This window comes from Strigops habroptila, chromosome 15 (assembly GCF_004027225.2).
Source record: "Strigops habroptila isolate Jane chromosome 15, bStrHab1.2.pri, whole genome shotgun sequence".
NCBI classification, from domain to species: Eukaryota; Metazoa; Chordata; class Aves; order Psittaciformes; family Psittacidae; genus Strigops; species Strigops habroptila.
In genome coordinates this window covers 1,243,125-1,268,861 of record NC_044291.2, presented here as the reverse complement: position 1 = coordinate 1,268,861, position 25,737 = coordinate 1,243,125, and the positions used below count along the sequence as shown (strand labels likewise).

General features: G+C 57.7%; 1 protein-coding gene across 2 annotated transcripts in view; it reads right to left on the bottom strand.

Annotated features, from left to right (window-relative positions):
• NOTCH1 (notch receptor 1) overlaps positions 1-25,737 on the bottom strand; it is a 42,941-nt gene that overhangs the window by 13,859 nt on the left and 3,345 nt on the right. For both annotated transcript variants that reach the window (XM_030507142.1, XM_030507143.1), the window contains exons 3-15: positions 10,157-10,419; positions 9,436-9,774; positions 6,495-6,617; positions 6,103-6,336; positions 5,809-5,964; positions 5,535-5,720; positions 4,984-5,097; positions 4,298-4,411; positions 2,964-3,197; positions 2,577-2,687; positions 1,645-1,837; positions 1,287-1,432; positions 872-985 (exon numbers count right to left, since the gene is read on the bottom strand). In XM_030507142.1, coding sequence (XP_030363002.1) covers positions 872-985; positions 1,287-1,432; positions 1,645-1,837; positions 2,577-2,687; positions 2,964-3,197; positions 4,298-4,411; positions 4,984-5,097; positions 5,535-5,720; positions 5,809-5,964; positions 6,103-6,336; positions 6,495-6,617; positions 9,436-9,774; positions 10,157-10,419 — 2,327 coding nt within the window. The remainder of the gene's footprint in view (positions 1-871; positions 986-1,286; positions 1,433-1,644; positions 1,838-2,576; positions 2,688-2,963; positions 3,198-4,297; positions 4,412-4,983; positions 5,098-5,534; positions 5,721-5,808; positions 5,965-6,102; positions 6,337-6,494; positions 6,618-9,435; positions 9,775-10,156; positions 10,420-25,737) is intronic.

Sequence of the window (25,737 nt, the reverse complement as noted above, 5' to 3'; positions counted from 1 at the left end):
AGGCTCTGGGCTTCCCACCACCCCAGGGCAGCCCAGATGGGGCCATCTCCTCCATCCCCGGTCCCCCCTGACACCAGGCCCTCCATGAATCCTTTCGCCCTGGCAATCTGGGCTGCATTAAAGCGCTGCACACTTCCTTTGGCAGGGAAGTGCTGCTCGGGATGTCTTTCCCCCCTTTGCGCTCCCCCCCATCCCTCTTGGCTGCTTTTCCTGTTTACATCCAGCCAAGGGACACGTTCCCTCCGAACCCTTATCTTCCCTGTCAGCCAATATCTCCCGAACTGGCCTTTGCTATTTTCCAGAGCCTTCCCCCAGTCCTCGTCCCCCCAGGGGTTTCTATGGCCACTGCTGAGGGCAGGAAACAGCTCATGGCTTCCTGCAATTGTGCTCCGGCTGCCGCTGTGCGCGAGCGGAAGCAGGAGGCCGGCAAACAGGAATTGGCTCAGCAGAATCCCCCGGCCCCTCGGCCTCTGCTCGCCTCTTCCAGCCTGAGCATCACGGCAGAGAATGGGGCCACCGGCAGCACCGGCCCCCCAGGGCAGTGGGGAGTGAATGGGGCAACCACCCAGTGCCATTGCCCCACTGCCACTGTGGCCAAACCACTGCCTCAGTGCCCTCCAGGAGGAGGAGGAAGAGGAGGATGAGGAGGGAGGAAGCTCTCTCTGGCTGCTTCCCAACGCTCCTCCAGATTTCCTCCAGCTGCGCTGCGGCACAGGCAGATGGAGCCGCAGCCATGGGCAGCCCCATGCAGGGCAGTGCAAGGGGAGCCTCGCTGCACATGCAAAAGGGAACTGATTTGCTGTTACACACCAAGCAGCAGCCCCACAGAGCCCCAGTGAGAGCCTGGGGGGCACGGGGAGCTCCCCCATACCTGTGTAGGGCAGGAGGCAGTTGCAAGTGTAGCCGGCGACGTCGTCGATGCACGTGCCCTGGTTCAGGCAAGGGTTGGAGGCACATTCATTGATATTGGTCTGGCAGTTGGGTCCTGCGTTAAGGAACATAGATAGAAGCGGTTGTGATAGAGGTGTGGTGCTGGGAGAGGGCTGAGTGTACAGCAGGGATGTGGTGACAATAGCAATGGCCCACCCATCACCCTGGAAGAGCCTCCTGCTCTGAGCTCCAGCCATGAGCACCCAAACCCTGCCGAAGGTCCCCATGCTGGCTGCACTGCCACATCTCCCAACCAGACCTGGGGTCTCCACCTCCTCCAGCCCATCCAGCAGCATGGGGACACCCCCCCACAGCTCCCACCCAGGCCCCAGCAGTGTCCCTGGCTGCACCCTTACCGCTGAAGCCCTCCCTGCATGTGCAGATGTAGCCGCTGGTCATGTCCCTGCAGGTGCCACCGTTCATGCAGGGGTTGGATTCACACTCGTTATTGTTGATGTCGCAGTTCGTCCCGCTCCAGCCTGGGTCACAGTCACACCTGTAGCTTTGGGGGGAAATTGGGGCATGAAACACAGGATCTGGCTGGACCTGGCCCTCCTGGCTACAGCAGCCATCATCCACCCGGCAAACCCCATCTCCTAGTCGTGCCCCCACAGGGAAACATCCCTGGCACTAGCACTGGCACAGGGGATGGCCGCCCTGCCTCTGACCCTGGCTTTGCTGGTAGCCCTTTGGTCCCCGTGCCCTCCAGCCTACCCGTTCAGCCCGTCGTGGCATTTCCCATGGATGCAGGGGTTGCTGTTGCACTCATTCACTTCGGACAGGCACTTGGGGTCATGGAAGCCCTCGGGGCAGAGGCAGGTGAAGCCGTTGATGCCATCCTTGCACGTGCCCCCGTTGTGGCAGGGGTTGCTGGCACACTCATCGATGTTGATGTTGCACATGCGCCCTGGGAAAGGGGGTATGAGGAAGCGCTACCCCACAGGATGCATGGCATGGCACGGCGCGCACACACCGCATCCCGGGGGGCACCCACCGGGCAGGTCCCCTTCCAGCCACCCGGAATGGCTGCTGGAGGCTCTGATCTCCAGGCACACGTGTGCTGGCTGCATAGGAGCGGGCTGCCTTCCAGGCAGGGTGACTTCACACCCCTGCGCTGCCCGCCTGGCTTCATTAATGTGACTGGGAAGAGGCTGTGCCCTGGGCTCATTTGGTCCAGGAGGGAATAACGAAGGGAGCTGGTTTCAGCCTGTAACCCTACCTGCCATGGCCGACAAAGCCCGGCTTTATGGCGGCTCCCGGCGGGCTGGAGCACAAGGGGCTGTGGAGCGGGGAGAGGCGGGGGCTGCTCCCATCAAAGCCCTCCGCCATTCCCATCAAACAAACCAGTCGGACAAGGCGGCAACTTGATACCCATGGGAGTGGGCGCAGCGGGACTCGGATTCCCGGCACCAGACACCCCTTTGATTGCGGCCTGAGCCAGGGTCACTCTCCTGAGCAAAGCAGGAGCGCTGGAGGGTGCAAACCCTCCCTGCGGGAAGCAGGAAGGCAGCATCAACCCACCCCACTGCACCTCGCCCCAGCTGCGTGCGGCATCCCGGCACTGCCACAGGCACAGGGGACATCCCAAGGCTCCCCTGGATCCACACCATGTCTGCAGTCGCGGTGGCCCCATGCTCTGCTCTTACCTGTGTACCCCAGCTCGCAGGTGCACTCGTAGCCGTTGATCTTGTCGATGCACTTGCCATAGTCGCAGGGGCTGCTGGCGCAGTCATCCAGGTTGATCTCACAGTTGGGCCCTGGGGAGGACAGTGGTGGCATTAGAGGGTCCCAAGCACCACTGACCAGGCAAAACAAAGCCCACCAGCACCAATGGGTGCCACTGCTCCATGGCACAGCACCTCTGCCATAAGCAGCTCCCAGATGGGGAGCAGGTCCTGCAGGAGCCGAGCACCAAGCTGGGAGAACTCACCCTCACCAAGGATGCCCCAGAGCCAACCCACCCCGGGATGGGGCAGGGATGCTGCACTGGCACTGCTGACCCACATGGAGCCCTGGGGGTCCCTCCTGCTCACCCGTGGTCCCTTTGAGGCAGAGGCAGTTGTAGGCATTGTTCCTGTCCTGGCAGGTGCCCCCGTTTTTGCAGGGCTGGCTCTGGCACTCGTTGATGTTGATGTCGCAGCGGTGGCCCGTGTAGCCGGGCTGGCAGAGGCAGGTGAAGGAGGCGATGCTGTCCTTGCAGGTCCCGTAGTGGCACGGGTCGGGGTCGCACTCATCAATGTCAATCTCGCAGTGAGCGCCTGAGAAACCTGCCACCAGCGGGAGGGATGCGGGGTGAGGATGGGAGATATGGGGTGAGAATGGGAGATACAGGATCAGGATGGGCGACATGGGGTCAGGATGGGACATAGAGGGTGAGGATGGAGGACATGGGGTGCGGATGGGGGATGCAGGGTGAGGATGGGGGATGTGGGGTCAGGATGGGACACATGGGGAGAGGATGGGGGATGCAGGACAACCCTTTCCCACCCTGGTCAGGTGTGAGGCTGCACCGGGGTGGTTTGACCTGCCCACCCGCCCCACCACAAGCCCCAGGACCCCCGGCGCAGAGCGCAGGCAGGGGAGCACGGGCAGCAGCGCTGCTCAGACCCAGCTCATGGGCTTTGTCCCGGGGTGCACAATGACCTGCATTAAACCGCCCCGGCTCAGGAGCGGGGCCCCGCGCTCGCCCGCAGCTCACGGGGGGGCCAGCCGCAGGCACCCCCGAATAATAACCCCCCCGGCAGATCCTATTCTCTTGGCCAGCTCCCTCCCCGCCGGGTTTGGGGGTGGAGAGCCGAGGACAAAGTACAGCTTTGACTAGACCCCGCCAAGCCCACATAGCAGCTTTTCATCGGGGCTTGGCATTAGCAAGACACTAATTAGAGGCCATTCAGCTGGAAGATTTCTGGCGGGAGCTGCTCCACAAAAGAGCCACTGTTTGCCACCAGGGCTCAAGTCATCATTCTGTGCAACTGCTCCTTGGGTTTCGGTCGGCGAGCCCCCGCAGCCCTGCACCTTGCGTCCCCATAGAGGCAGCTTTATTCCTTCCTTCCTGCCTTCCCCCTCGCTGCCACCCGCCGCTGAGGTGGGAGCACGGCAGGAGCACGGTGGGACGGCTGCTGCAGGGCCACACCTCATGAGCACCGGGCTCCTTACACCCGGCATGACTTGCTCTGCCAGCCCCTGCCCCATGGGAGTCACATCAGTGGGGACCATCCCACTGTGAGGAGCTTTTGGGACACCCCCATGGAGGCGGGCACTTGTTGATATAATGGGGTTTTATGGCACACGATGGGGCTGAAGGTGGCTTGTTCCTGCCCAGCGGCGTGGGACCCCTGGAGCCCCCCTGGTCGTGGGGACCCCTCACCTTCGGTGCACTCGCAGCTGTAGGTGTTGGGGCCATCCACGCACTTGGCGCCGTTCTTGCAGGGGGTGCTGGCGCACTCGTCGATGTCGAACTGGCAGAGGTGCCCGTTGAAGCCTGGAATGGAAGGAGAAGTCACGTCCCCACACAGCGCCCGGACCCACCGGCCTCCCCCCGCCGCCAGGCAGATCCCGCCGGGCCCCCCGCATCCCGGCCAGGGCGCCGGGTTTCCATGGGGATGGCTGCTGGGGGCCCTGAATGTGGGGCTGCGACCCGCCATTGAGAGCATCTTATTTACATCTCTAGAGGAGCAAAGTCTCTGAACTTCAAAACCTCCTTTCACAGATTAACCGTCTCCCCATTCTCCGCTCCACCCCGTGACTTTGACACCGCATTCAAAGCGGCTGGTGCGGCCCCCCCGGCCCCCCGCCCTCCTTCCCAAAGAGGGGCCTTTTCAAGTGCAAAGCCGTGGGGTTTAATCCTCCTTCCCCTCTCCCATGGGCTGGACCTTGAGCAGCATCGCTTACACACACATCGCAATGGGGGAACCCCTACCAGAAGCACCAAGAGGTGCTCAGCCCTATCTCCCCATTTCATGGGGCTCCGAAGTTTAAGGAGGCCGTTTTCGGGAGCTGGGATGCATCCCGGCTCTGTTTCACCGCAGTGGCAGTGGGGTGGATGCCGCGTACCAGTGGGGCACTCGCAGTGGAACTCATTGATCTTGTCGAGGCAGTTGCCGTTGTGCAGACAGGGGCTGCTGGCGCACTCGTCCGTGTTGATCTCACAGTAAACCCCCTCGTAACCTGTGGAGAGACCAGGAGCATCGTCAGCACCATGCACGGGGCTGGCACAATGCACAGGATGGGCAGGTTACACCAGGGTACATTTGGTTCCTCCATCTTTACAAAGATGTGCTACAGGCGGTGGGACCTGATGCACAACCTGCTTCATGGCTGCCCATCCTGGATCTCCCTCCTCTTGGCTTGATCCAAGCCAGCAAGGTCAGAAGAAGAGGAGTCCAGAGCAGCGCTGATGGTGCCCAACTCTCACCTCCTGCCCCCACACTGCTACAGGAGATCCCGCAATCTTTACCAAGCTTCTTTTGGTTGCCATCCCCAGACACATGCACCTCCTGTGGCTCCTCACCCAAACCAACACCGAGCTGAAGCTCAGGGGACCCGGAGCCCTCCTGTCACCCACACCAGCACCGGGGCAGGGGTCCATGGGGCTGTGCACCCACCGGGCATGCAGATGCACTGGAACTCCCCGATCTGGTCCAGGCAGGTGGCATCGTTCTGGCAGGGGTTGGAGAGGCACTCATTGACATCGATCTCACAGCGAGGGCCCGAGTAGCCCTGCAGGCACTGGCACTGGAAGGACCCCTGGGTGTTGATGCACTTCCCTGCGTGCTCACAAGGGTTGGCTCCTGCAACACACAATGTGGCTCACAGGACACGCTCCCGGTGGCACCGGTGCTTTCCCAACCACATCTCTGCCTCCTGCCCGGTGCTCACCCAGCGAGCACTCGTCCACGTCCTGGTTGCAGGCCGGCCCCATGTACCCCGAAGGACATGTGCAGATAGCTTTGCCATTGACGGGGTTGGTGTCACAGTTGGAGCCCTCGTTGCAGGGGTTGCTGATGCAGGCATCATCGAGGTGGCACAGCAAACCTGGGCAGCAAAAGGCACGTCAACGGTGATGGGTACAGAAGTCACCATGCAGCAAGACCTCAAGCTAGGAGCCGGGGGACATGCAGGAAGCTGCCACCCCGCACTGCGAGCAGGGGACAGGACAGGACATGGCCTCACCTGTGCGGCCGTGGGGGCACTCGCAGTAGAAGGAGGCGACACGGTCATGGCACGTGGCCCCGTGGAAGCAGGCGGCCATGGCACAGTCATCGATGTTCTCGCTGCAGTCCTCGCCCGTCCAGCCATTGACACACACGCAGTTGTAGCCACCATGGTTGTTGTGGCAAGTGCCCCCGTTCTGGCAGGCATTGGGCATCAACTGGCACTCGTCCACGTCCTCAGTGCAGTACTGACCTGCAGGGGACAGGGCACCTGTATGAGGCTCCTGCAGGCTCTGTGGGCATCGCTGTGAAGTGGGATGGTTCTGCCAACACAATCCCCATCATCCCCTGGCACAGGATCCATCCCCCAGCCCAGCCCAGTGCCACCCTCGCTGCTGACACTGGCATTACCTGTCCACTCGGGCGGGCACTGGCAGTTGTAGGTGTTGACACCATCCACGCAGGTACCCCCATTCTTGCAGTTGTTGCCTGGACAGTCATTGATGTTCTCCTCACAGTTCTGGCCCGTGAACCCTGTGCAGAGGAGACATCTGCCGTGATGCCAGCCAACCAACTGGCCCCAGCTTCCCAGTACCCCCACTGCTGATGGCAGGTTGCTTGTTATTGGGTGCTGACCAAGCACCAGGCACTCCCAGCCCAGCTCTGCAGCCACACGCTCGGTTTCACCCCCAACCCCATCCCGCCTCTACTGGGGCTTGGTTCTGCCGCGCCGGTTTCCCTGCCAGGGCACCATCACTGGAGCCTGGCACGCAGCGACAGCTTCCCCGTGCAGAGCAGACGGGGCTCCCCTGTCAAAGCCCCCGGCTCCGCAGACGCTTGCCCTGAGCAGTGGAGGATCCAGCTCCTCAGGAACTGGGAAGAACCGGGGCTGCTCCCACACAGGCTTATGGCACCCGCTGCTTTTAATTCCACATGTGAGGAGCCTCAGCAGCAGTGCTGCCCCTGAGGGGGATCCATGTCCCTTGTGGGTGAACACACACACACTGCACCCGCCTCTAACCATGAGCTTCGGTTTATGTTATTGCCTCCATCCGATGGTGTGGCACAATGGAAACCACCCTGATCCCAATGGCATCTGAAGCAGAAACGACACAGCCGGGCCATTCCCAGGGCATCTGCCGAGCCACCCTGTCCCCCTCCAACTGCCACTTGGGGTAAAAGCTGTGTTTACTGTAAGACCCCCAAAACCCCCAATCATCAGCCCACCCAGGGTTGAGATGTAGTGCCAGCCCATGGCAGGTCCCCGCGGTGCTGGCGTGTATCTGCAGCTCCCCCAAACTCCCTGAGGTGTTCTGCAGGTCCAGACCTGGCTGCTTGCTGTGCCACCTCTGCCTCCATGGGAAGGAACTGGTGCCCTGGCTCATTCTCTATGGGACCACAGGCCCTGCCCCAGCTGGGCTTTTCCCCTCACTCTCTCCAAAGCGCCGCGTTTTCCTCTCCCTGTGCCCCATCACATGCGGAGCAGCAGCTCCTCATGTTGCTGCTCCTATTTACGGTGGCTGGTAGGAATCCAAAGCAGATAACGCTGATTTGCGCCTCATTTTTAAGCAGCTGGGCTGAGAGTGAACAGCAATAACTGGCAATGTCCTAGATATGAGGATTAACTCATTTTGAACCATCTGAATGAGTAATTAGTACCACAATTACTTTAAACTCAGGGTTACATTCTACAGCGATGGCATGATAAAACAGCCGAGATTGGTTTAAGTTGAAGAAACCCGGCACGGCACGGCCTCCTCTGGAATGAAAAGGGGACATTGTTCCAGGTCTGCTGTGCTGCATACCAGCGTATCAATCATCCTCTTATCATGAGAAACAGCCCCCATGGTCCCTCCTGCCTGCGCCCGAAGCCGATGCAGCTCCTGCAGCCAGCCACGCGGATGGTGGAGGGACGCCCCCCATCCCGCCGGAGCATCCCGTGGGAGCCGAACCCGCTCGTGCAGCATGCAAATGGCCTGGAAGCGGCCCACGGAGCTGTAGATGGGTGTGCAAGCAGCAGGGCTGCCCCCCCAGGGCCATGCCTCACCCCGACGTGCCCGACGCTCGGGCTGCTCTAAGGAAAGTGCCTCGTCAGCAGAACGGCAGGGCAGGGCCAGCGCCGCTCCTCCTGCCCCTCCGCCTGCTCATCCCTGCGGCAATGCCGCTCCGCCAGGACGGGGCTTGGAGCTGCTCCCGTGGAGCATCGCCCCTGGGAGCTCCCGGCTGCACCGGCTCATCCGGGAAGGGAAGGCTTCCTTCCCGGCACTGCTCGCCCGGTCAACCTGTGCCAGCGTCTCATCCTCCTCATAGTAAAGAGCTTCTGCCTAAGATCTCATCTCAATCTCCCCTCTGGCAGGTTAAAGCCATTCCCCTTGTCCTGTCCCTACAGGCCCTTGTCAAAAGCCTCTCTCCAGATTTCTTGTCGTATATTTTGGGTATATTTTGATACCCTTTAAGTATCAAAGCAACCACAGAGACCTGTCAGCCAGCTTCATGCTGCCCACAGCTTCAAGGGAGAAGGCGGATGCATCCCCTCCACTGCAGCCGGCCAGCGTGGTGGCTGGGGCGAGAAACGGCAGTTTGTGCCCTGGCAAACACAGCGGGGTCTGAGCAGGGGGCTGCTCATCCCACCCACCGGCAGGAAACTCCACTGCTTCATCTCTCCAGCGCTGTGGGGACGTGGGGCCACGCTCAGCCCCTGCCCTGCCCTGAGCACGCTGCAGACCGCTGCCCCCAGGCAGAAACGAAAGGGCTTTCCAGGGTCATGGGGCCCTTTCACAGCCGCTTGTCTTTCCTCCGGCATGCAGGGTGCTGAGCTGCTGTGCAGGGTGCTGAGCTCCCAGGACAGCCCCCACCGGGCCCCCTCCTGCAAGAGCCCTTCGTTTCAGAGGCTGTAACTGAGCTGGGCTGCTCCGGCACTTGCCGGAGGGAGCAGCAGCGCGCACGGAGAGGGTCTCCCTTCCCCAGCTCTATTAGCACTCGGAAACTTTCCAAAACAGCTATTCCGGACTAATTATTCCATTCTGGAAGTGGATTAAGCTAAAGCGGAAAAAGGCACTCTTATTCTGGAATATGAGCATCCGCACAGGGGCCTCTGCTCAAGCAGTTGTTTTGGAAGAGCTATTTTGGTGAATCACCAAGTCTAAAAAGCCCCCGGATGACCTTTCCTCTTTGGGCATCGCTGCCCAATGTCTTCCCAAATGCACGTGGCACAGCGAGCCCACATCCCCTTGGATTTATCCCTCCCAGAGCCATAACCCAGGGGAAGATTGGGCACTGCTTGTTTCGGAGGGACAAAGGGGTTGGAAGAGGGTCCCCTATCCCTGAACCACCCATTGCAGGCAGCCCCTACCTGGCAGGCACGTGCAGTCGTAGGTCGTGTCCCCGATCTGGCGGCACGTGCCCCCGTTCTGGCAGGGCGAGGGGTTGCAGGGCACGTAGAGGTGCTCGCAGTTCTGCCCGGTGAACGCCGGCTTGCAGGAGCACTGGTACGTGCCCACCTCGTTGGTGCAGCTCCCGCCGTTCTTGCAGATGGGGGGAGAGATGTTGCATTCGTTCACGTCCTGCTTGCAGTTGGCGCCGTGGAAGCCGGTGGTGCACCGGCAGATGTAGTGGGCTTCGAAGGGGACGCACTGGCCCCCGTTGGCGCAGGGGTTGGAGGCACAGGGATCAGCCTGCTGGCAGGTTTTGCCTGGGGAGGGCAAGGAAAGAGGATGAGGATGAGGATGCAAACCGCAGCTCAGGCTCTTGGTGGGGGCGATCTTTGCGCTGGGGTGCAGACTCAGCTCTGGGACTGTGTCCATAGGGGATGCAACTAATTCCAATCCTATTGTCCCTATAAGACCCTCTCTCATGCAGGAAGCTCGCAGCTCACCCCGCCAGGGACCTCCCCAAGCCCCACTTGGGTTTGGGACAATCTCCCACGTTTCCCTCATCACTAAGACAAGCTGAAATCAGTGCCAAAATCAGTGACTTTCCCCATCCATGGAGGCTTCCCAGGAGCACCCCCCATCCCAGGCTGCCCCTCTCCCCTGTCCCCCATGTCCCCACATGGCACGGTGGCAGCGCCTCACCTGACCACCCCGGCGGGCAGCGGCACTTGTACTCGCTGAGCGTGAGCAGGTCGCAGGTGCCGCCGTTGCGGCAGGGGTTGCTGAGGCAGGCGTTGTCGCGGGGCGTCAGGCACAGCTCGTCGGTGAAGCCCAGGCGGCAGGCGCACGTGTAGTCCACGGTGCTGCCGCGCACCACCGCGGTGCAGGTGCCGGCGTTCTTGCACGGGGAGCTCAGGCAGGGGTTGGGCAGTTGGCACCGCTCGCCAACGAAGGCACCGCCGCACCTAGAGAGGGGACACACGGTCAGCGGGACCGGCCCCGAGGGGCTGGGGACACGCGGACACCCCCAGGGGCCGGCGCCGGGAACGCCTCCCCGCACCGCATCCCGGCACGGCGGGTTTGGCAAGTGCAAGGCTCTGCCCCGGCTGCTCTGGGCTGAGGAAGATGAAAGAGGTGCCGGGAACAAAGGCGAACCCCATCCCGGGGCCTGCAGAGACTTGCAAAACCGCAGCCTCCCGTCCTTCTCATTGCGATGAGCTGGTTTTGCCCCCACACACCTTGCTGAAGAGGAAACCAAGGCACAAGGGGGGAGATGTAGAGCCAGGAGGGGCACCCCCATACCTGCACCCAACCCAGGGACCCTATGGATCCATGTGCCAAGCAGCACGGGGATAGCCCCGCACCCCTGTCCATCCCTGCCTGCACCAGGGTGAATTTTACCCTCCCTTCCTCCGCAGAAATCCCTCAAACACCATAAAACATGGGCTCAGTGTTGGCTGGCAGCAGGTGGGACATGTTCCTGCTCCTCGCAGCCCACTGAGACCTTCCTGAAGACAAACCCTGTGCAAGGAGGGATGCATGGCCCCAGCTGCAGTATCCCCTCTGTGTGGGGGCCCTGAGAAAAGGCCCCTCGATGCACCCACCGTCTCAGCCATCCGTCACCAGGCTGGAGCAACCAGGGCAGGCGACGGGGACATGCTGCAGGGACAAATCCTGCCGGCCAGGATGTGGGGCCAGCAAAAGACCTTGCAAAGGGGGAGCTGCCCCCTGGGAAAGGGAGGACAGAGCAAAGCTGTGCACAGAGAGACCGAGGGCACCCGACGTCAAAAGAAGGTCCCGGGGCCCTTCAGCACCTCCCCAGCGCAAACCCTCCCGCACGGCATCTCTTGTATCACGTCTGCAACACGAGATGCCACACGTTTTGTCCCCAGACCAGCTCTGCTCACGTTACACTGCTTCTAAAGTGGGACGTTCTGCCCTGGCTGGGCTGCACTGGGCAGGGGAGGAGCGAAACGATGCCGGCACGCTGCTGTCCCACACCGCAGCGGCAATGCCATTACAGCAGAGCAGGGCACGCTGTGCCCAGCTCATTCTGGGCTGCCATCAGAGGCCTTTAGAGCAGAAATCAGTCTGGGGGTGGTTGCATCCATTGCCACAGGCTTGGGGTAAAGCAACCGCTGCTGGAGGTGATGGACAGGGAAGATGAGGGCACACTGGGGGACCATGGTTCTCATTGTGCTTCAGCACCCACCACGCGCTCGTACCCATCGCCACCCGAGCTGATGGGACCTCGTGTCCCTGCGCCTCATGCATGGCCCCCAAGGCTCCACGGGAGCATGGGAGGGTCCCGGGGAACGCTGCAGAGCGGAGCCCTCCACCTGCACCCCCAAACCAAGAGCATGGGGTTCCTCCAGTGAAGCACAACCAGCAAATCCCCCCTCAGCCGGCCCCAGCCCGGCGCCGCCGTGCTTTGCCGCGCTGCGCCAGCGGCAGGGCCACGTTTCAGCCCCGCTCCCCCTCTCCTCTGCCCCTTCTGGGTTGTTTCGTTTTTTTTTTTTTTAACCCAATTCTGATTTCATTGTTGGGGATTGTGTGAGAATTTGTCCGGATTCGGAGACATTTTGAGTTAATGAGACGGCATTATCCCGGCCAAATGGAAAAGAAAATGTGTATAATAATAAATCAGGGCATCTGCTCGGCACACAAAGGGCGGCGGGGAGCAGGTGTGCATCCTAATGAGGCCGAGCAGCTGCCGGCGCCTGCGGCCCATGCCCGGCTCGCCGGCGGCTCCAAGCCCGGGGCGCCGCGGCCGTGGGGCGACGGCGCTTCTGGGTGGCTGCACCACGGCCCCGGGAGCGCCGGAGCCGGGGCTGGGGCCGGCTCAGAGGGGCCATTGTGCGGGGCTGGGCACGAACCGCCCCGACGCGCACTCATGTGTCAGACAGCCTGCGGCCCCCGCGCCCCGCACCACACACGCTTTTATGCTTAAAACAATCCGCCGGGCTCTCCGGACAGGGAAGCGTCACGAGGTTCTCCAATGGGAGGAAAAGGCGGAAAAGAAAAAGGAATAGGAGAAGAAGAAAGATTGGTGCTGGACAAAGAGCACCCGGTGCAGCGCGGGAAACACCAAGCACGCGGGAATGGCCACGCCGCTGCTCTGGCGAGCGATGGTGCTGCCATGGGCCATGCTCTGCACCCCCGCGGCACAGGGAGATCACTGAGATCAGGGTTCCTGCGCCGTGGGGCTTAAATGGGGCCGGGACAAGGGGCGCGGAGCCGAGAGCCCTCCCACCAGATTCGTTGTGGGGCCGTTTCCAATTTCAGTGCAGGCAAGTGGTGGTTTGAGCTCACGGATGGGAAGTGGAGCAGAGCTCAGCCTGAGCCCAGGCATGGTTATTAGCCAGGAGGTTAATTAGTGATTGGAGAGACTCCGCTGGGAGCAGGGAGCCCTTGCCTGAAGGCACAGGGGTTTGGGGCTGGGGGGCTGCCCCATGCCCGAGGGGTTTCCAGGATTTTGCCTTGGGAAATCACTCAAGTTTCATGGAGTTTGCAGGGCTTTTTAATGGGTTTGCATTTGTTTGATTTAAGAGCTGGTTTATGGACACAACCAGCTCCAGAACTAAGGAGGGCTCACAGGGGCCTGCCCCAGCCAGAAGCGGCTGAGCTGAGCGATGGGCACACGTGGGCAGGCGGGACCAGGACACGCTCCCGCATCGCATTTCTCCTTCCTACAAGGGAGTATTTCCAGCCACTGAGATGTGCTGGTGAAGCAGCTCTTCAGGAGAACAGCAATACAACACAGGCACCCTTAAAATCCAGCAGCCACTGCCGTAACCCACGGAGGAATCCGCATCACACAGCACAGGGCTGTGCAACACAGACCCACCGTGAAGGCCTGGCAATTCCCAAATCACAGTCACAAGAGGGACAGCTCTCATGTACCCATTGCACACACTGCACCAGCTCAGGGAACCCTCTCAAACTGCTGCCACCTTTCCAAAGTCATCTCAGTTTCTTTGCAAGGTTTCAGAGCAAAAGGTCTCTGATGGTGGGGATACCACTGTCACGATAGTGCTACTGCTGCTCAGTAAGAGCGCTGAACAAGAACACCGAACGCTCGTCTACTTGCATATGGCAGCCCCTGGGATGTGCCCATGGGCAGCCTCACACCCAGGGGCTTCAACACCGCTCCTGCATCATCTATAGATGCTTCTGCACAGACACAACACTATTTCTGCCCATGTTTGCAACAGCAAGTCTGAGACGAGGCAGGGAAGGGGATGGCTGCGGACCAAAGCCATGGGATGCATTTCCCCACACAGGTCTTGGAGCTCACTCACAGCCAGAGACTCTGGAGCTGCATTTAAAAACCCAACAACCACAATGGCTTTAGAGTCCTGGCTGCAGAGAGAGCCTGGAGACAAGTCTCACATGCAAATCAAGAGATCAAAACCCAGGTGAAGAATAAGGCCAGCCCAAGACATGGTTATTTTCAGCTCTCCCAGGTCTGGAAAGGCTGGATTAAGCAGAGCCAGATTCAGCTCCCAGCCGTGCTGCAACCCATCATGTGTCCACCTACTTCTCCAGGGGCTGAAAACCTCTCCTGAAGTTCAGCCCAGGGAGCTAAGCTTTATGTTCAGTAAAGAACACACCGGCGGGTGGTGGCGTCAGGGCTCCCAGCGAGCAGACGCGGAGGATGCGACGTCCCCGCGGGCTCAGGCAGGTGAACATCACCCTGTGGTTTTTCCTTTGGCATTTCCCAAGCGAGGGCTACCCAAACCAAACCCAAGCAGCTTATGGAAATCAGCATAAGAGACATTAAAGCTACGCTTTAATTATAGATATGTGTGCTGGCAGAGGACAGGGCGGGTGCTCCAGGATCAAAACAGCTCTGAAGGGCCATTAGAAACCAGCTTTGAGGCGGTGAAAGGCAGCTGAGCTCCCTTGGGTCCTGAGGAGCCTCCACGTGTGACGCACGGCCCGTTCCCAACCCAACCAGGAATGGCTAAAAATACCAGTGTCTGCCCCCCCGAGCACACAGCTGAGAAACGCTTCCACTGAGTCATTAACCTGCTGAAGAGCATCAAACGCTCCAGCCATGATCCACCTCAACACTTTAGATGGATACAGCATCTAGACCCTGCTGATGGCCAAGCTCTGCTCCAATGCACGATGCCCCCTTGCATCGTGCCAGCACTAGGACCATGTCAGGATGGACGGTCTCACAACTCTTAAATTCTAGGGTATTTTCTACATGACCTAATGAAGGCACTGGGCTGTCACCGAAGCACCAGGCAGGGCAGGGGTCAGCAATGCAGCAGTCGGTTGCCATCCTGGATGGGGATGCTGCATGTGCTCCTTGCAGGAGCATCTGGAGCTGCCGTCCAGCCCGGTAGCTTTTTGTTTCGGGGGTCAGGCAGAGGCTGGGGGCTGCATTCCCACAACACCGGGCTGGATGAGTCTTCCCCCTCCAGACCAGCCCCAAGCCCAGCGCACAAACTGCTGTGAGGGAGGAGGTGCAATTACTAATGCACCGCGCTCCCGGCCCATAAATCTCCGTCACAACTCATGGGTGATGTGAAGGGTGACGGAGAAGGCCTTGTCCAAGGTCAGACAGCGAGTCCCAGGGGATGGCCTGGGAAAGGGAACAGCGGCCCCAAATTCCCACCCCGCTCCCAGCACTGAGCCCAGGCCAAATCTGGATCTGCTCAGCACGGGCACGTGCATTTGTTGTGTCTGCTGCACATCCTCAACGAGTTACTAACAACAGCCCAATGCTGCAGTTATTTCAGCAAGGCTCCAGAAAAGCTCGGCGGATCAGAGAATCAAAAGCACAAATGAGCTGCACAAGTATCAGTGTGAGCGAGCTCTGCTGCCCCAGCTCTGCATCACACATCTGCCTGCCCGGGCTTCAGCACCGGCAGGGTTGGGATGCCCATCCCAGCCCTGCTCCGGGTGCTGCGTGTACCGCAGCCCTTTGTTCGCTTCCTCCCGCTCGCAGCGCACGAGGCTCTTCCTCCAACCCACCAGCAACAGGTTGTGTCCCTCCGCAGCAATGCGGGCACTGAAAGCATCCCGAGGCAGATGTTCCAGTGACCTCTGACCCAACACTAATGTTTTCCTTTCTGCACTAAGCTGCCATCTGCCACGGCCGGCACAGATGACACCGCGGCATTCCCAAAGCCCAGCCCGCCCGGCACGGCTCCGCGTGGCGGCACAAGGGCTTTGTTCCAATCCAGGATGTGCCGGCCCTGCACAAGCACAGCTTGGGGGCCGGAGGGGTGTTTCAGGGGTGCTGGGTGCACAGGGGATGCCCTGGATGCAAGGGGCTCAGCATCCATCACCCCACAGCTGAGAACAGCCACACTCACAGCACCCACTGTGCTGTGCCCTCCTGCCCGGCCCCAGGGCATCCTCCCAAGGGCTAGAGGTTAAACCCACCGCACAAAATAAGCCAACAAGCTAAATGAAAACTAGGTGTAAGCTGGAGCACGGCCACCAGACATGCAGGGGCTGCCCCCCATTCCCATCCCATAGTGGGGCAGGTCCAAGGGGGCAGCCCCACACTGCAAGAGGGGACAGGGGCTGGTGGGGAGCTCCATCCCGGCCGCTGGCCCCATGTCCAGGCTGACCCTTATCTGCGCTGCTATCACATAACCTCTTCCTCACCCTCATCTGCTGGAAGCATAAACGGCTGCAGTTGTTTTCCCCAAGGTATGAGCACCGTGGGAAAGCCGAGGAGGGGAGGCTCGGGCCTCTATGCAAGCCCAGTTTTGGGGTTACTTGAAACTAATGGGGCCAGGAGAGTCCCCGCCGCCTCTGGGGCAGCAGGGAGGCCAGTTCTGGGTGCAGAGTCTTCCATGCCAGCAGCCCCCACCCCGACACCCATCCCCAAGGCTGGGCTGTGGGTGATGCCACTCTCTGCTCTATGGTACCCGGAGCAGCATCCCAGAGGAGCTGCCCTCCCTGTGCCCCACTGTCCTTGGCAGAGCCACCCCAGCACAGAGATGGTTCAGAAATCATGACCTTGCGTGGTGCAGAGGGTCCCCACCAAGGGACCATCACACCTGCAGAACCCTCTGTACCAGCAAACACGCAGTGTGACTGAGCAGACCAGACCCTGGGGAGCAAAGCAAGTGTCCAAACGTGAGCAGGACATTTGGATTTCACATGTTTGCTGGCAACAGCTGAGGGAAGGAGAAATAACCATCGGGAGAGTGTCCCTCAGTGCACACCAGACCGCAGCCACTGCACAGTGCTCCCAGCCACAGAGCGGTGACATGACCCTGCCCCATCGTCCCCACACCGCGGGGTAACCGTCATCGCTGGGCTCGCGAACGGAACCACAACCACCCGCTGCCACACACCCCCTGCCAGCACCTGCACACCCGGGGCGTTAAACCTGCTTCCCATCAGGCATCCACGCACAAGAGCCACCTTTCCAGCTGCGCCAGTGGCTTCCTGCTTGGCACAGCCTGGGAGCAACACCCCAGCTTGCTCCTGAAGCTACACTCTTCCCGCTAAGACACGTTTGGTTGGTGCCAGCCCAGGGAACTCTATCTCTTCCAGCTCCAATCCTGCCAGAGAACAGGCTGGTGCTTGGGGTGTCTCCATGTCATGAAGAGATCTGCTTCTTACTCCATCTTCCCACTCCATCTTATTCCATTTGTTCTTATTCCATCACCTTCCAACGAGCCCCTCCTGTGTTACTCCATGTGGCATCATCAGGAACCACAGGTGCATATAACTGTCTATGAGATTGTTTCCCAGCAGCATCAGCCTACCTTGGAAACACCCTGCTGAGCACAGAAGCATACTCCAGGGCCAGCGAAAGGCAAACAGGCCTGGGAAACCACCCTGCTGGGAAAGCAGAGCTCAGCACTGGTCTCATCTCCTACTCTGGCATCGCCACCCTGCTCATGGTGGCACGCACCCCCGGAGCCAGCAGAATGAAGATGGGTGCAGGGAGACAAGGAGCACTTTGAACACTGCCCTGCCCTCCCTGGGGCACATGGGGCCGTGGATGCCCCCTCCTGCCCTGCAGCCTGGCGCTGGCTCAAGCCCCATCCCGGCATGGCCACACTCATCACCCCTCACCTGCAGCTTCACGCTGTGGTTTATGGCACATGCATCCATGAAGAACCCAAAGGCTTCACCACGCTCCCAAGAGAGCCAAGGCAGAGCCAAGGCAGAGCTGCCCTGCTCCCCCTCACCCATGCAGGGCCCTCTGGCCGGGCCATGCACCCCAGAGTTCCCACCGGTCCCACCATGCTCTCCTGGTGCTGGCACAGCCCCACAGACGCCTCTAAGCAGCCACAACACAGCTCCCGGCACCAAAACTCAGCACCAAACCCAACCGGTGGTTTTCACGGAGTCCCATCCAGGCCCTGCTTTATTAAACACGCTGGGACACCATCCTGGGAACAGACCCGGAGTTTCACCCAGCAAGGGTGGTTGGCAAAGCAGCAGGTTACTTCGAGTGACATCAGGTTAATAAAGCAAGAGCAGATCCCCAGTCTTGTTTAATTAAAAAAAGCAAACTGCAATCCAAAGCCTTTGATGTGTTGGGTTGGTTTTTTTTTTGTTCCATTTCATTTTTGACCTAGCCCAAGCCATCTAATTGAGATTTTTAAGATCCAGACTTTCATCTTGGGAGAAACTAAAGGAATTCCCAAAGCTGGATATACTCATGGATGGGAGCGAGGAAAAAACATGCTAGAGCCCTGTTCCTCCTACTACTGTGATGGGGAGAGGGAAAAAATAATGGCTTTGTTTCTTAAGCAGACATTAGTCAGGACACTTTGGGAATCAAAGTTCCCATTGTAATGAAAAACAATATAATCCCATTGCTAAGCAGTGTTCAGGCTGTTCACCGGGTGGTAACCGGCTACCTGGGAAGGAGCTGCCTTTCAATGGAGCTTCATTCACAATAAACATGAAAGATGTCGAAGGAAGAGACCAAGACAAAACTCGTCTCATTCCCACCCTCAACAATGGCAGCTATGACATATTTTTTTCCCCCAGTTGATGTTTCTTATATCCTCTGCTGGTGCAAATCCCCATTGTTTGTGGGAGCGGGTGTCCCTGTGCCGAGCTCTGCTCTCCCTGCTCATCCCAGTCCCTGCTCCTTCTCTTGGGGGAGCCCGTTCACGGGGTGACCATGAAGGACGTGCTTCCAGGGGAGGATCCCCAGGGAACACAACCATGGCCACCCACCACCACTCACCCACAGGCAGGGGTGAGCGTCCTGGGGCTGGTCCCCAGGCAAGTGCCCGCACTGGTGGCTGTGTGCCCATGGGACACCAGGAAGTCACCCGGCTCTTTGCCTCCACGGTGCTGCCCAGCAGCTCTGGCATTCGGGAGCACCCGCTGCAACCTCTCCCTGCTCTGAGTTTTCATTTGTAATCATTCTCCCTTGAAAACTGTTTTATTCTTTAAGCCAGAAGAAGGAAAAGTTGGAATCTGGGGGAAGACGAGGAATTTTCACCTCCCCAGGCCACCTGCCAGCCCAGCACTGCCGATGCCACCCTCCCTTTCCCATCCCTCTTGGGGTAAATGCCCATTTTCACCCGCTCTGGATGCCTGTGCAGGGTGAATTCCCGCTGCCTTGCTCCCAGGAGCTCTGGCACACACCGGTGCCGGTGTCACCATCTCACTAAGCGATGATGAACTCTTATTCTTTTCCCTTTTGCCCTCAAACCAAGTTTTGGCTAAACACCACACTGCGTGAGAGCCAAATATGGAAAACTCCCACCCGGGCCACGCGTGACCCCACCATCCCACTCTTCTAATCCTGAACATAAAACCTGAGATTAGGATCTGAACAGGCACCAAGAGTTTAAACAAGCTATATTTAGCTCTGATATTTATAAACAGGAGGAGAGGGGGGTTTTGCAGACATGAGTGCCCCTGCGGCACAAACCCTACCAAAAGCCAAAGCAATTCACACCAGGATGAGATAGTGAAGTAAAGGCAGCCACGGCCAAACAGCGATGGGTCCACCTCCCCCAGCCATGAAACTGATGGGTTCTCTTTACAAGCAAACCAAAGCTCCCAAAAATAGTGATTAGCAACAAAAACTTCACCCCTTGGAAACTATGGCCCGAGGGATGTAAAGCACCTTGGAGCAGATGGATAGCTGCTCCCGGGATCTGTATCCCGGGATTTCTGTTGCTGCTGAGTTTAACCAAGGAAACGGCGAGGGAGGGAGGGAGGGAAGACTCTGCCTCCGACACCTTTTGCCGGCAGAAATCCCTGTGTCAACATGACGCCCTCGCCGAGGGAGCGGGGACAATGGTGGCGGCTCTGCCCTCCGGCCGCAGCCCGCATTCCTGCCCCCTCCCCTGGAAACCCCCCTTTTGTGGGGAGCAGCAGGCCCTGTGAAAGGGCCGTCTGTCGCCCTGCCTTTTGACTTGGAGGTCTGTGTCTAACATTTTAATAGGGGCTGGGGAGAGGCCCCCCCTCCTCCCGGGCTGCTCCCCACAGGGTCACTCTCCCAGCCCGCCCCGAAGCCAATGGGCAGCGGGAGCCGGTGGCGGCGCATGTCCCACTGTTGGTGCATGTCCCGCTCTCAACAGCCACATTCCTCCACCTGCCCCGGAGGAGCTGCTTGACGGGTTAACCCACCATGTCTCTGGTAGGGTCTTTTTCCTATCCCCCTGCATAAGGATGCACCGGTGAGGTGGGAGCGCTGGGACACGCTCTCCTCCATGGCTGCTCATCGACACGATGATTTCCTTCCTTCCTTCTTAAAACAAATCACTGTTCCCTTACAAACACTCGACTCCCCAGGGCAATATGGTTCTTGGGGTCTCCATTGCTCTGCAGACACCAGCTCTCTCAGCACAGGGACATGGCCAAAGGCCCCTTTCGTTGCTCTTCTTGCAAACAGTTATGGTGGACACATCACACCAGGAGCCACAGAGGATGAGGAGGAATGAGCAGGATGCAAGGCTCAGCCCTGCAGCCTCAGCTCTTGCAACAGCCTGGGACTGATCCTGCACAGCCCTGGAGGTCCAAGCACAGCCTGGCACCACTGCTCTCTGCTACACTGACTTTAGATCAGGCCTAAAGCCACGGGCTCCCCAGCCCACCACCACCGGGCTGCTTGCCTGCGGGGTGCCCCTTCTATTAAATAGGGGCAATGTTATAGCGTCATTAAAACTTAATAAATCTATTTCCCATATAAATACCATTAAATTCAGATTTTGGGGAAGGGAATTAGGATGAAAACTTGTTAAAAGAAAATGACTTCTGCGCAAATAAATTTTTGCAACTTGACTGAGCATGAAAGTTTCCCATTAAAATGCAGCTCCGCTCCCTTGCTGGAAATGGGCAAGAGCCTCATAACCAGGGCCTAAACATTAACTGTTTAACTGGCTTTTCCAATATTAACTCTCGGCTGCTGTGGGGGAAGGGGAGGACGTGAGGGGTGAAAGCCTGAAGTAGACATTAACTACCACTGTGCGAGGGAAGCGCACCCAGCTCGCACCCCACCGGCATCATGCTCCCAGTGTGGAGCAGTGGGTGGGATGCTGCCCAATCAGTTGGGCTGAATGGTCATTGTAGGTCCCTTCCAACTGAAAATGTTCTAATCTGAGGCAGAGCTGCCCATATGGCCCGGCCAAACATCACCCCCCATCCCCAACCCCTCACATGGGCTTTAGTCCTGATCCTGCACCTCTTGCACCAAGCACTGCATTAACAACAGGCACCTCCATCACCTAATTATGGAATCACAGACTGGTTTGGGTTGAAGGGACCTTAAAGCTCATCCAGTTCCAACCCCCTGCCACAGGCAGGGACACCTTCCATTAGACCAGGTTGCTTCAAGCCCCGTCCAACCTGGCCTTAAACTGCCAGGGATGGGGCATAATTATTCACCTCCAGGAGCCAGGATGCTCTCGGCAGGTTGCGCTGCTCCATCTCGCACCAGTACAGGTTTTGATGTTCAGATAAGCAACAGCAAATGGAGGGAAACTGAGGCACTAAGCACTCCTTGCTTGACATATATGGAAACCCCAACAGCACCCCATACTGCAGACTCCTGTCCATGGGGTACTTGCTGACAGAGGGAGGTGAGAGAAGGGACCTGACCCATCAGACACGCTAATGCTGTAGACAGAGGCACTGCAACAGGTCCTGGCACTGCCACGCACTGAGGAAAGCAGAGTCTAGACAAGGGTGTGCGAGTCTGACTGGACACCATCACACCTCAGCCAGCTGGAAGCAGCACGGAGCAGCTCTACCAGCAACACTCACATCTCTAAGTAAAGACTGGGGTGTCCCCAGTTGTCCTGGGGCTCTCCAAGCAGACAGATGGGAGCCACTATGGTCTGGTGTCGCTAAGACCTAGTAGAGTGCTGCAAAGACTTCCCAACATCACACACGACAGATGTGCAAAGAGAGTTGTGCTATTAAGTCCAACTGGGGCTTCCTCAGCCCTTCAGAGCTCCAGCTCTGCAACCCTGACCAGATCCTACCAATACCAGTGGTGCCAAAGCAAGGCCCTGACCCTCACACATCTCCACTCCTGCTCCTGGATATCTCCATGTTCAGACACCCAAGAAGTAAGAATGCAGCATCCTCCTCAACACCAGAGCGGTGTTTTATGCTTATTCCAGATTTTTGGCCAATGTGAGATGCTGCAGCTTTACCCCAGACCAAAGCATGAGCACCAACACAACACCCATGGCTGGCAGTCCTTGGGATGGTGGCAACACCAAACTGCTGCTGCTGACACCTCTTGAGGCCAACTCCAAGGAGCCCAGCACCACCGGATGAAGCCATGGACAGATGGTCTGGGAAAGCTGGGATACCTCCTCCCCACAGCAAATCCAAGCTCATGACGGCCCCATGCAGCAAGGCAGCGTCAGGGATTTGTGGGATTTCCACACAGCTGCTGGGCTGGGTGGCTGGAGCATCATCTTTTGTGTGCCAAGGGATGAGATGAAAACACCATTCAGAAAGCATCTGGAATCACCCCAAACCATCACTTCTCCGTCCTGATGGCCTTTCTAACCCTGGGCTCCAAAGCAAAGAGCACCCTGTGGTGCAGCTCCATCTCAAGCAGCAGAAGCCAGGCAGTCCTCAGGGATGGCTGGACACAAAGCCACAAGCTGCAGCCCCGAGTGGAGCAGTAGGATCCTGAAAGCCTTTTTGACCCCTGGGATGGAGGCAGGACTCAACTGAGACCCCACTGCAGGTCTGCCTTCCCAAGGGGGTTCAAGCTGTATCCCAAAGGCTGTTCCACTCCACGGCCAATACATGGCCTAAAACCTTCACCTGGAATTTGGCAACAACCATGGAGAAGTCTCCATCCAGATCCAGAGCTCACCAGCTCTCAGCAAGCGCACCCCGAGGCTACTCCCTTGTTAAACACACTGATGCTCTATAAATTTCACATTCCACTCATGTACACACGCCGTTACCATTCGAGACACCTACCAACATGAGCAAAATGAGGGTCACCCACCTCCAGGCCTGGAAAGAGCAGGTTAATTTCCAAACAATGTTATTTTAAAACTTGCTAACTGCCTCCTGATTATGTTATCCAAGCCCTTAATTGGTGAACAGCTTGATCTTGCGGTGACTTATACGTGTGTCCCTCATGTTACATACAATAAAATGGAACAGCCTTGGAACAAATGGATATATTGTGGTTTTCAGCAGGCATGAAGACAGCGAATCAGGTCGTTGAGATGGAATAGATTTTGGTAGAATAAAACATACCCCATACCATGAAGCAAACGACCTCCAGAAGCTGTCCATGGAGCAGAGCCCCGTGCACTACATCACACCATGAGATCACACATCTAAGAGCTGCAAGAACCCAGCAGGGAACAGCCCCTGATCTCAGGTGATGATGGCCAATGTGAATACCTCACGCCCTCTGCATCCATCCTGAGCAAATCCATCTCGTCAGGCATTACCTCATCCCTCCTGCTCATCTCCATGCTGCAGAAGATACCTACGGAGGTATCTCCTCTTGAACGTGACCCTCATTGGCTCCTGCCCAAAAGCAGTACAACCAAGTGTCCAAGCCAAGAAAAAAAAACCAACACAAAACCTCATCCCAACCAATAGAATCCCAAGGCAAGTTGGGAGTCAGTGGGACCACCTGAGACAACTGATAACCATCACGACGCCTTGCAGAGGGGAGAAATGTAAACAGAGATTCCTCTGGAGCTCAGAGCTCCCGCTGCTGCAGCAGTGACCCCACCAGCTGGGCTCCCCAGCTCAGCTTCCCTTCCACTGGAATCTGCAGCAGGTGACGCTTTTGTGTTCGTAATCTCCCCTCTTACCCATTTCCACCTTGTTCTTTCCGAGAATGAGATCAGACTTGAACGAGCCATCAAGAGTTCTCAACATGGCTGAATCACCACTCCTCTACTTCTTTAAGGGCTTCCTCTGGTTGATTGTTCCACACTCCACCCTCTTCCTCCCCAGCACGGAGACTGCATTTTTTTCTTTGTTATTATTTCATGGAAATAACGTTGGGTTAAAGCACATGAGAAAAACCAAACCAGAAGGAAACTTCCGCCCTTTACAATGAGATAACAATGACTGAGCAGTTGAATAACTTGAAGGGCATAGGGAGCTGCAGGGTTCAGATCACTTCTCTGTCTTCCTGGTCATCTCCTAAAAGAGTTTGGAGCTAAAATAATCATCTCTTCCCACAACAATCCCCCTCTGAATGTTTCTTCCAATGTTTCTGGCCCGCTGCCCATGGAAGCTGGTGGTGGCAATGGGCACCAGCTCAGGAGCCATTGCCCCAGCTGAACTACAACACGGTGCTGATTCATAAACAGAGGAAGTACTTTAGCAAACCGACTTTTCCCCCTTTTCAGTGTAAGCCCACTGATTAATTTAACTTGTTCTTTTCCTTCGCTGTCTCCTTTGCTTCTCTGGGCAGGACTATGACAACCCAGACGGAGCTCCTCTGACTTTAATGGTGAAGGGCTGGTGGAGCGGGGTTTGAAACCCAGCCCTCTTTCATGCCATCTGCTTTTAACTAGTGGAGCAAGGGAGGTCCTGGGAATAAAAGTCACATGGCACAGCAATCTAAAATCAGCCCTGCTCATTTCCAGGGATGCCAGTCAAAACGAGGGTTAGCCAACAGTTTAATTAGGAGCTATTGCTAGAAGTCAAAACGTCCTTTTGGGAAAACCTTGTCATTTTGCCTGGGAAAATGCCTTTGACTAAGGCAAGTGCCTTTTCTGGAAAGCCACAGCTCCCCAGTGCCATGAGACCACATGTCAAACATTGCAGCAGCCGCTGGCTGCAGATGGGACCTTGTAATGCTCCGGATCTGGTGCGAGTGGGACAGAAACACCCCAGGACAAACACCTTATGCCTTCAGCTGGAGTCTGTGCTGAAACTTCCAGCACTGAAAGACCCGGCTACCCCTGCCAACATGGAAAGTGGCTCCAAAGGCAGCTTAATGATCCCTCCAGCCGATCAACTGCTCAGTCCTCTCCACTCAATTCAAGCCCTGCACGCCCCGGACTGCCTGGCAAAGGGACAAGCAAGATAAGGCACCTGGAGCTTTACAAACCAGCACTGTAAAATAATGAAGGCAGAGAAAGCTGCTCGTCTCGCACCGGCGATTCCCTTTCCGTAACAGGGCTGATAACTGGGGTTGGGAGTTATCAGAGTCGTCTTCACGTAACCGAACCAAGCGGACGCTTGTCCGCTGGAGCAGCGTCTCCCTCGTACGCTCTTTATTTCACTCCACTTTCTAATTGGATTTGTGGGGGCAGCACAATGGGGCTTTATGGCCAAACTTTGTTAAGTGCCAGCCCGAGCAGAGATGTGGCCAGCAGCCAAAATGGTGCATTTCCCGCAGGCGCCAAAGGGCAGTGCCAAGCTTTCCTGCGTCTGGTATCTGTGCTCTTGGCTCTGCTTTGTTTAAGAAGCTTGGAAGCAAAACTCCTCGTAAAGAGGTATTCAAACAAGTGAAAAACCGGGATTTTGCAAGCTGCTATCAGATACCTTGGGAAGTTGCACCTCCTCCAGTCTGGCAGCACCTCTAATATCTGCCCCCATCGCCCACAGAGTGTACCCTGCACGGGACAAGTGTTTTAACACACTGAGGACGCACCTTGATCTCCTGCAGAAATAACTCACACACACTCGAGAAGCCATCCTGGCGTCTGCAGCCGAGAGGAGGGGTTATTCACAGCTAAAGAAGTTCTTTAAAGTTAACTTTTCCTCTTAAAAACCCCACCCCAAGCCTACTTTGGAGGCTTCTCCTCCAAATAGAGCTCGCACACATCAGGTCTAATTAGATTCCATCACCATCTGCACATGAAATGTAAATC